This window comes from Elephantulus edwardii, unplaced genomic scaffold, assembly GCF_000299155.1.
Source record: "Elephantulus edwardii isolate Elephantulus edwardi_28Jun2011 unplaced genomic scaffold, EleEdw1.0 scaffold00113, whole genome shotgun sequence".
In the NCBI taxonomy this organism is placed as follows: Eukaryota; Metazoa; Chordata; class Mammalia; order Macroscelidea; family Macroscelididae; genus Elephantulus; species Elephantulus edwardii.
The window spans coordinates 11,181,822-11,193,238 of record NW_006399863.1 but is presented as its reverse complement, the minus strand read 5'-3'; the positions used below and the strand labels follow the sequence as shown (position 1 = coordinate 11,193,238).

Genomic DNA, 11,417 nt, shown 5'->3' with positions numbered 1-11,417 from the left:
CCCTCTCAGAAAGGTATTCAATCAAAATTGGGGTGTTTTATTACAAAATTAGCACTTTGCTGTCCTGGCATGTATTTTTCAGAAGTAGAATCAGTCAAATTCATACTATTCATCTCAAGATTAGAACACTAAACTTGCAGAACTAATTTTATCTTTTTCTGGTCCTGAAATGGCCTTTTTTAAGATAACATCTAGTCTCTTGGCCAGATATGGCTCAGACTAAAGGTGTTTAAAAATTATTCCTCCTGGTTCTATCTTATCTGGCACACACTGGCTTACTTCTGACATTTTAATCTTTAGCTTTCTAAACTTCATTCTGTATGCCTGACAATACGTTCTTAATACTAACAGACATTTTCTTAATTTCTAAAACTAACTTTGTAAGCATCAGTCTTTATTTAACACTAACATGTATTTGCTTAATAACTTCTAATGTTCTAAAGCTAAACTTCATTCTGTATTTCTAACAATATATTAAATAAGCATCATGATACTACATTATTACTTCACTTCACACAACACAGCAAACATAATCTCTTTTAGCCAAACAGGATACAGAAAATTTATGTTTTCTTTTTTGGGGGATATTTTCAAACATTCCACAGACTAATTTGTGCTTTTAGCTTTATAGAGTCCACTTCCTATTCCTAATCTTGTGCTCTTTTTGGTGTATGTGTCTAGTGTCAGTAAATCTTTTTTCATAAAAGAGAAAATATTAATTTTATACTGGTTTAAGTTGCACATGCAAGTGTCAAAGATTTTTGTACATAGGGTTGCTATGAGACACCTACAACTCAACGTCACTTAACAACACAGAGAGAGATCAGTTTGCCTAGTGGGCCGAAAGTGATGCTACCAGGCCAAAGGTGGGTGACTCTAATCCATGGTCCTAAGGCCCATTTTTCATTGTTTTTTTTCAAACATCTTGTAGGTCGTATAGCCATAGTGTGTCCACTTGCCGTATAGAGGTAACCTGTGGTCGCTGTGAAGCTGAACACTGACACTGAAGTGTCAAATGTGATAACGGTTACCCATAGTGGACAGTGTGTGGTGGCGCTCCCCAGTTGAAACAAGCTTGGAAGCAGGAGTGATATCCACTTCCGTAAATAGCTTGCCTTCAGAAACCCTATGAACCTGGAGAAAGGATGAAAGTCACACACACAATTGTGGAGGACGTTCATTCATAGGGTCACTATGAGTCGCCTATGACTCGACAGCACTTAACAAGAACAACAACAAACAGGTTTACTTAACAAAGTTCGTATACATTGTTTTTCACACTGGATCTTTCTCACATCTATTGCCCACACCTCCCTTCACTTGTCAAATTGTTTGTCCTCCATGATTACCCTCAAATGCACCCCCTCTTCCCCTTGGATCCATATACACATTCTACAGTAATGGTCTTTTTTTTTTTTTTTTTTGTCCTTATGGGACTGAGTTAGTTCACTTGGCATCAGGCTCTCCAGTCCCTCCCAAATTAGGTAGTGATTTACCAAATCATTGTGCCTGTGTGCTGCATGGTAATCAATCGTGTGAATGTACCATAATTTCTCAACCCATGCCATTGTGGTTGGACATTTGGGCTGTTTCCATGTTCTTGTAATGGTGAATAACCCTGCTATGGACATTGGTGTACAAGTCTCCGTTTGTGCCTCAGTTCTCATATCCAAGCGGTGATATAGCTGGGATTATCTGGAATTTCTTTAATAATATGCTCTTATCATTCACCTCTGACTACTGATTCCAATCTGCCTTTTATTCAAACCTCAGGGTAATTTCTTATCACACCAAATGTTGAAAAATACTGCTTTTCTAAGTCGCATATTCCCAAGCGTTATTCCCCAAGTCACGGGAATGTTCTGAGTGTTTACAAATTTAAATACAAACAATAAACATGCTCTTGGCTCAGTTACTTAAATTTTTTTCTTGTACCATTTCTGCTATAATTGTCTTTGGCAAGTCTTTAAAATTAAACACATTCTGTGTAAAGCATTCAGGCATGTGTGAGCCCAGCAGAAGCAGCTGTTGAGTATTGAGCTGATTATAAAGTCTTAACACCAATTCCAAAGGCCAATTTGAAGAACTGTCTGTGTTGCTGCTTCTGAGTCTCACCCCACCCTCCCAGTAAAGCTCCTTTAAAGTTCACATATAGCAATAGCATCTTAAAAAGAAGGAGCTCCAAGGAACAAAAGGGCACAAACCTATGACCTGCATTTCCCTTTCCATCCCACTCTAACCTGGGCTAAAGGGATTCACCTGGGTCTCAGTTTTTACTTAGTAACATCTGTTGTATATTTTCCCTTTCCGTCCCTTTCCCGCATCTATGAATACACGTGTCTATGATGGGATGGAGTTTGTTGCCAAAGGTCTCTCTTATCAAAGAAACCAGGAAGCAAAGAGTTATCATTTCCCTTTTCAGCACCTTCATGTAAGTGGAACTTTACCACTGTTGCTGTTATAAATCTGTCTGCAGTCTAACTATGTTGAATCTTGGGATTAGTTGTCTGTCTTCCACTCATTTCCCACACTATCTCTTCCCAGTTTTACACAACGTGCCGGAATAAACTACCTTTCTTGGCTTTTTGTATCTGCAGTGGCTGCTGACTTTTTTCCTCTTAAGGTTGAGCGACCTCTCATGTGAAGAGCTGCTTCTGAAAACCTGCCAGGGGATCAGCTCTAGGTCGGTTCTGAGTCTACAATAACAACATCAAATCTTTCTCAATTAACCGTAGATACAGAAGCCAAAGGTCATGATAGAATTTTCTTTTCCTTACCAATTTGTTAGACAGTGGTGGAGGTGTCCATGGGAAGAGAAGGGGACAGAATGTTCATGTTGTGGTCAGAGCCGGGATGGTTGTTGTTGTGTGCCATTGAATCGTTTCCGACTCATAGTGACCCTATGTACAAGAGCCCTAAATGCCGTTCTATCCTGTGCCAACCTAGCTATCTCAAACACACTCATTCCCACCATTCCACTCACAGAATCGATTCTTCTCATCAAGGATCTTCCTCTCCTGCGCCGTCCCTCCATTCTCCCAAACATGATGTCCCTCTCCAAGGACCAGTTCCTCCTTACAACATGCCCAAAGTGTGTCAGACGAAGCTTCAAAATCCTTGACTCCAGGGAACATTCTGGCTTCACCCTTTCTTTCCAGGATGAATCTGTTTGTTTTCCAAGCAGTCCATGGTATATTCAACACTCTTCTCCGGCACCACAACTCAAAGGCATCAATTCCCTTTCTATCATGCCTATTCACTGTCTAACTCTCCAACGCATAGTACGTAATTGTAAAGACTATAGCTTGGATCAGGTAAGCTGCATAAAATGAGGCAGGGAGGGGTGGAAAGAATATTAAAGTAGACACTAATGAAATGGTAGGTAAGAAGCTTATGTTGAAGGCAAAAGTCAAGTAAAGAAGCTAAGATCAGATCCTATCCAATCAGAGCCAAGGACCAGGCAATAGGAGAACCTCAGAGCTTGAAGGTCCTGATAGGTGCAATAAAGAGCATTCCCAAAGCAAATTTATTCAACTAGTGACATCAAGAACAACAGATCGGAGTAAGAACTTCACTAGACTTTGAAATTCTAGAGACATCATTCCCATTGGCCCAGATCTAAGTCCTAAAGCCTGCCCAAATGAGGGAGTAAGCTAAATATATTAATCTATGACCCAGTGCATAGGTTTTCAGAGGCCTGCTATTTTGGAAGTAGATGGCCAATCCTTCTTCCTGTTGTTGTTGTTGTTATGTGCTGTCGAGTCACTTGCAACTCATAGCGACCCTATGTACAACAGCCCTAAAGTCTGCTCTTTCCTGTGCCAAGAGGGACTGATCCTTGGAGAAGGACATCATGTTTGGAAGGGTGGAGGGACAGGGCAAGAGAGGAAGACCCCAGATGAGATCGATTTACATAGAAACTGGGACAATGGGGGTAGGTGTGTCAGAGTCAGTGAGACTAGCTCAAGACAAGGAAGGCTTCAGAGCTATTGTATATAGGTTTGCTATGAGTTGCAGGTGACTTGTCAGCACATAACAATGACCCTGATTTGAATATTAGTTATATTCTTAATTTTACATATTATTATTTCTGAGGAAAAGACTTAGGTGTGTATGCCTCAGACATAAGGATATGGTAGAGAGTAGGAAATAAAATTGATTTTGTTTCTTCTAAAACCTAGAAAAGTAAAATATCTTTCCTTTATGATTATTTCCTGAAATGATGAAAAAAGGCAAATAAGATGATTCTTCTCTTACCCAAAGTGCATCTTCTTGCCTATGTAGTCAATTCGGATATATCACAACATTATGGGACAAAAAGGATTGCCTTGTACAATTGTCTCTGATTTTTTAAAAATTAATTTTAATGAAAGTTTACAGAGACTTAGGGATTCCATTCATTCATAGTTGTACTTTTCTCCCTACCTACCCTTCCCCCTAATTCAATCTTCTCCTTGAAAAGTTAAACTCCTTCATTGTTATACAATCATGGTTCTTATTTAGGATTTTGAGTTACATAAAGTAACAAATTACTTTCTGTCATTAAATGTTCTTTCCCTCTTTTATTTCACTTATGGAACTTAGAAGAATGTCAAGTTATTTGCTACAGTTTATGTGCTATCTGAAAAAATTTAAATAAATAGATAAACAATAAAACAACCACTGTTTACAAATGCAGAGAAGACCTGAAGGGTTTATTTTGACTTTTAAAGTCAATAAACCTCAGTGAATTTCCTTTGTAGTACCCAGAACCATGAAAAACTGAAAGGCAGAACTCAGTGTGAAATTAATTGGATTGCAGAGAGTTGAACAATGCTAAGTATTAATCATTTTTACCCGCACGACTCCTTAGTTTAGGCACTCGAAAGATACTTTATGATTACAGTATTTTATTGCTATATAATTGTATTAATGTAAAACTAATCCAAGAATAGTAATAATTCACTCTGCATTCCAATATTTAATATCAATAGGACATAAAAAGGAGATATATGGGTAAATATATCTTAAGAATGATACATAAAACATGAATTTACAGAAGTTGCCATGCTGATCAACGAAATTGAATTAATCTTGTTTAAACAAATCTTGAAAATAGAAACAGAGTCTAAAAACCCGAGTTACTGTATTCACATTTTTGTTTATGAAAAGAGACAATATAGATTTACTAGCGAAAATGAGCTGAATTACTAGTTTCATAAGAGTTAATTGAGTATGTAGCAATCTACTTAGGAAGACTGTTTAATTCTTCATGCAACATCTCCTCACTAAACACTAACTGAGCAATTAAATTGCTGTTGTTGAGTATCATTGTCATTGGAACCAACCCATAACCCAACCTCCAATCACTTTACAGAGACAGCATAAAGCAAGGGAAGATATTACTCATCCTTCTTCCAAAGAGGAACTGGCGGATTTGAACTGCGTGCCTTTGGGATTGCAGTGCAGTGTCCCACTACTAGGCCAAATTGACACTAATCCTCAGAGCACTTACAATTTAGTAAAAAAGTTAAAGAAAGAAGCAAACGCAAAAGATAGGCAGAAAAAACTGACAAGGACATTGAGAAAAAGAAAAGACTTAGTTGATTATATGATGAACAACATTATGGGAAAAGTTTTGTGATAAAAGGTAGATCTTTTTAAGTGCACTGTAATTAATCAGAATAGAGTTAGTACCATCATTTTTGCATTTACCAAAATCATTATGCACATATAATTATTACTCACAAATTACAATTCTACCAGTGAAACATGACTTGTGTAAACAATTTCAAGGGGACTAATGTTATCTCAAGGGTTATTGTCTGATAATGCTTCAGGGACAAGTTCCCCAAGGTTAACCAGTCAGTTATAAATATTCCCCTTTGGAAAACCTTTCAGGAGACTAAGCAAACAATATTCATCCATAGGTAAGTATGGCAGTCTTGAAAATTAAAAAAAATAAATTATTTGACTTATTACACTTTCTTCTTTTGCCATTTAAAGTGACATTAATATTCATTATAAAATATGTTATTCTAACCCACAACCCAGGATGTCTCATTCTAGCATCACACAAAAATTAACTGGTATTACATTAGGCAAACATTGCAATCAATTCTGACCTTAGTTATGGAAACATCAGTCACAACACAGTAGAGATAGAATGTGAACTTACATTACAGGTGGTGTTTGGTGAATTCAGTGATCAAAATGTCCATAAATTACACTTTTGCTTTTAACTTAGCTTGACCTTCATCAAACCTTAAACTTTGGAATTTGGCTCAAGAAAAGCTGTATCCACTCTAATATACCTTTAGTTGTTTCATAAATTTATTAAGAGGAATATAGAAGATTTGGGGTAGGGTGATATAAAGTTGACAATGAGAAGGGAAAAGATGAAATTCTAATACCTTTCCTTTTCCATTTGAGAAACCCTCTCTTTCATTTCTCCAATCCAGACTTGCACTGGAAAACAATGCATTGCTCTCCTTGGGGTCAACAGGACATGCTCTTCCAGATTTGTTCATGATTACCTATTTTTTTTTTCTATTTTATTTGCATCCTTTTCAAACACGGCTAAGGTTTATTATCAGTCTTGACTGAAGTATCATACTCACCCAGAAAGAGATAAAAAATTCTCCACTGTTTTAGCTGATTTGTTGGTTTCTTCTCTTGCACCATGCATAGATCTTTAACCTTTATTTACCCTAAGCATATCAGGATTCTTGGCAATAAGTATATGATTTAAACTAGAATGGCGTGTGCTTTCAATCTTTAAAATGTTTTAATGTCTTTATTTCTCCTATTTTTCCACTCTTTGTTTGGAAGGAGCCAGTAACACTGTGTGAAGAGTCAATAACTTGAAAGGAAGAGGCTGTCCACCTAAAAGGGTTTCTTGGTATTTGGGAATTTGTTATGTGATGTGCAGCTAAACATTTCTTGGGCTCCATTCAGCACCATCGGTCTGTGATTATATTTTTTTTAAAAATCTGATCCGTTTAACAGGTAGAGGCAAAAACACATTACTTTTCTTTACCTAAAACAAAACTATACCTAACTTTCTACTTTCCTATTTTGTGCCTTTTAATGATCTTTCTAAATTCAAATACTAGATCTGTCTTATGCAGGCTAAGACAGTTTCTCAATGCCAAAAGTACTCAAGAGAGGATTATGGAGGCTATCAGGATCATTCTCTCTTTTCAAACTTTCTGAAATCATCAGAAAAGTTTAAGATCTGAAGTCAGAGGTTGGGTGTGCCCCTGAGGCGGGCCAGGCTTATATCTAATCATCAATCACTATTACCAAAAGTTCCACAAATGATTCCAAGATGAAAGTAATGTTACTGATAAGTATTTACCCACATATTTGAAAAGCAACATTCATTCTAAATATTGGGATACTTTTCTATGCCCCAGAGCTTTTAGAGGTTTAAAGGTAGCTCATTCTTTTGTCAACTTCTACCTTATTTCCAATAGTCAACTTTGCAATCCCTAAGCACCAGTTACAGAAGTGTCATGACAAATGCAGTTATGCTTGTTAGAACAAACTTCTAATCGATAGCTCTTTATCTAGCTATGTTCTCTCCTGTTTAAGGAAGATAAAGGTTTTACTCAACAGATATGAATATAGTAAAATTAAATATCATTATTTTCAATTTAGAACTGACTCATAGCTGGCCCTCTTGTGGGCTTTTGAAGGCTGTCAATTGCAGGAAAGGAGATTGTCCATCTTTCTCCCATGGAGATACTTGTGGATATGAACCATCGGAAAGGTGCCATCTTTGAGTTAGGACGCCTCTCTACACACTATGATATGTTTAAAAACAAAGAAAAATCTGCAAACCATGCAAATTTAAATGTTGTGAGCTGTCAAAGTTATTTCATTGTCAAAATTATTTCATTTGACTAATGTCTCCTGAATAAATTTCAGAAATATAGTATAAATATAGCTAGAGACTTTTCTTTGATGTAGATAACATTCTACTGGTGGATATAAACAAGAAACATGTTTTTGTTGTTGTCATCAAGTCGAGCACGATTCACAGCGACCCTATGAACAAAAGACCTGAAACCGTTCTATAACTATCATCATTTCTCAAAGTTCATAGGGTTTCCAGAGGCATGTTTAGGAAGTGGATGCCACTCCTGCTTCCAATAAACATATAAGCAAAAATTAATTTCAGAAAGTGATATACGGAAAAAAATTATGGTTTATTATTACAGAGTAATTTGGGGTGGAGTTAACTTAAGTGGCCAAATAATACTTTTCAGTAGAGATGTTAGTAAAAAAGTCATATTGAATAAAATGATTCATTTGGAATTGCTGGTAGGGACATAAAATGCTATAACCACTAATGAAGGCAGTTTGGCACTTCGTCAGAAAGTTGAAAATATAAATACCTTTTGAACCAGCTACCCCACCACTGGAAATACACACACAGGCGCACACACACGTGTGTGTGTGCGTGTGTGTGTGTGTGTGTGTGTGTCTCAGAGCTATGACACAAACATATGTATTCACATCCACATTTATTGCAGCATTATTCAAAAGAGCAAAGAGGTGGAAGCAGCCCAGTGCCATTAACAAATGGTTAGAGAAACTGTAGTACTTCCACACAATAGAATATTCTGCAGCACTGAATTCATAAAACACCACACAACATGGATGAGTCTGGAAAATATTATGGTAATTGAAAAAATCTCAGTCATAAAAGGTCAAATATTATATAAGAGCACTATTATAAAAATAGGATGGATATGGGGGCAGAGGAAGCAGAACAGGGAAAAAATGGGTAGATAATGAACACTACACTGGAATAGGAAAAGGGAAGAACAATCTGAAAGGAACTGACAACAGGTCATTCAATGTATGACAATTAAAAATCTGAAACGAGACAAGCGTTGGAAAGTGTGTTTGGAGAGGGACGGGAAGGGAATTGTGTGTGAATGAACAAATAAAAGCCAATCTCTTGGTAAATTTTCACTAAAACCACAATAAATTTTTAAAGAGTCTAGGAAGTGAAGATTTGAGAAGAGTGTTCATCAATCCCACAGACCTATTGACAGCAATGGAAAATCATTGAAGTAGAAATTCATGGAAATAGAAATGTTTTAAATGTAGAGTTTTTAATTCTTATTGTGAAGATAGATTAGATAGATAGATAGATAGATAGATAGATAGATAGATAGATAGATAGACAGACATAGATAGAAACTTTTACATCTTAACCATTATTAAGTGCTCTCCAATAATGTAAATTGCACAGTACCACCAAAAAAAGTATGCATCAATATCCCCTCCATAAGCCCGGTCAGCCACTTATCTACTCATTTGTCTAGTATGCATATTTCATGTAGATAGGACCACAAAATATATCCTGTTGTTCCCAGTTTCTTTCACCTAGCACGTGCTTTAAAGGTTTACCTGTGTTGCAGCATTTTCAGTAGTTCAGTTTTCTTTATGCCTCAGTCATATTCCATGGTATGTTCCTGCCATGTTCTAGTTCTCTATTCTTTGGTAGATGAGCGTCTAGGTTCTTTTTACCCCTGACAACTGGGAGTGCTACGTAAGTGAACTTGGAAGTAAGAGTAAGTAACATTTAAAACATCTTTCAAACCAACATATTTCCATGTTCGTTCATTTTTGCTCATTTTGCTGTTGCATGTAACATGTTTCTCTTGTTAGCCATACCAAATTATTCTTCTCTTTTTTAAAGAACATGAAGGTACAGATTATTCCAAAACAGAATGCCACTCAAGCGACCGAGTTCATCCTCCTGGGACTGGGCAGTCAGCCAGAGCTGCAGCCCCTCCTCTTTGTAATCTTTCTTTTGATTTATCTTGTCACCCTGACTGGGAATTTGGGGATGATTTTCCTCATCCGCATCACTCCTCGACTGCAAACCCCCATGTACTTTTTCCTCACACACTTAGCATGTGTGGATATCTTCTATTCCACGAATGTCTCTCCTCAAATGCTGGTTAACTTCTTATCAGTGAGAAAAACCATCTCCTACACAGGTTGTCTCGCACAGTGCTTCATATTTGTGACTCTGCTCCTGACCGAGTACTACATGCTCGGTGCCATGGCCTATGACCGGTACATGGCCATCTGCAAACCCCTGCACTACAACAGCAGGATGTCTAAACCCGTTTGCATTTGTCTGGTCACCTTTCCCTACTTGTGGGGCTCGATGGTGGGCACAATGCAGGTGATACTGACCTCCCGTCTGTCCTTCTGTGGCCCTAACACCATCAACCATTTCTACTGTGCTGATCCGCCTCTCCTCATGTTGACATGCTCCGATACTTACATCAAGCAAACTGCCTTGTTTGTGTCTGCAGGCATTAACCTCACAGGTTCTCTGCTCATAATCCTCATCTCCTACGTTTTCATTTTCGTCACTATTCTCAGGATGCGCTCCACAGAGGGGCAGCGCAAAGCCTTTTCCACCTGCGGCTCCCACTTGACGGCTGTCACCATGTTTTACGGATCTCTCTTCTGCATGTATCTGAGACCAGCAAATGAGCAGTCTGTTGAGCAAGGGAAGATTGTGGCAGTGTTTTGTATATTTGTTAGTCCCATGCTCAACCCATTCATCTACAGTCTGAGGAACAAGGACGTGAAACAAGCTTTGACAAGAGTGTTTAGGAAAAATATTGGGAAAATGGAGAAAAGTTCCGTTTCTGCTGTCTCCTAATGAACAGGAAAGCCTCACACCAATAATCTCCTTTCTACGCATTCAGCATAAACACAATTCTCTATAATAAAAATAATTTTTAAACATACATAATTTGCAATCAACTGACATCATCATCATAATTAATTGAAGACTGATAGAAAACACAAGAGCAAAATTCAGCTTTTTATGAGAAACAGGATCCTGGTGTTAGCATAACTCAGAATTAACTTCTTGCACTGCAATCCCAGAGGTACATGGTTCGAATCCACCAGATGCTCTGCTGGAGAAGGAGGGGCAATCTCTTCCTGTACCAGTCAGATCCAGTTTGACGGTACACACACAAAAAAATAATAAACTTTTAAAAAAATCACTTCTACCTGATTAGTTAGCAACTATGTTCTTAATTTCACTCCCACTCGTAGATGCTGTTGAAATATTTCCAACTCATAATGACCCAAGTGAAATAAAACAAAATATTGTCATCATCTCAATTGCTTGAGTTGCTATTTGATGCTATTGTGTGGTCATTGCGTCAAGCCTTCTCGATAAGAGCCTTACCCTTCTTGCTAACTTTCTGTTTCACCAAGCATGATGTGTTTCTCCAGAGACTGGTTCTACCTGACAAAATATCAAAAGGAAACGTTCATAAGTTTTGCCAACTTCACTTCTTGGAAGCATGGTTCGAAGAAAGAGTTGTTCATTCTTCTGGCGGTCAGGATGGTCACGATTCTTTGCCAACACCATAAATCAAGGC

At 37.6% G+C, this 11,417-nt stretch overlaps 1 protein-coding gene across 1 annotated transcript; it reads left to right on the top strand.

Moving 5' to 3' along the window:
- Window positions 1-7,556: 7,556 nt before the first annotated feature.
- On the top strand, window positions 7,557-10,681 carry LOC102865428 (olfactory receptor 1030-like). The gene is made up of 2 exons (XM_006892319.1): window positions 7,557-7,568; window positions 9,728-10,681. Exons 1-2 carry the CDS (start codon window positions 7,557-7,559, stop codon window positions 10,679-10,681), a joined length of 966 nt encoding a protein of 321 aa, XP_006892381.1.
- The last annotated feature ends 736 nt before the right edge of the window (window positions 10,682-11,417 follow it).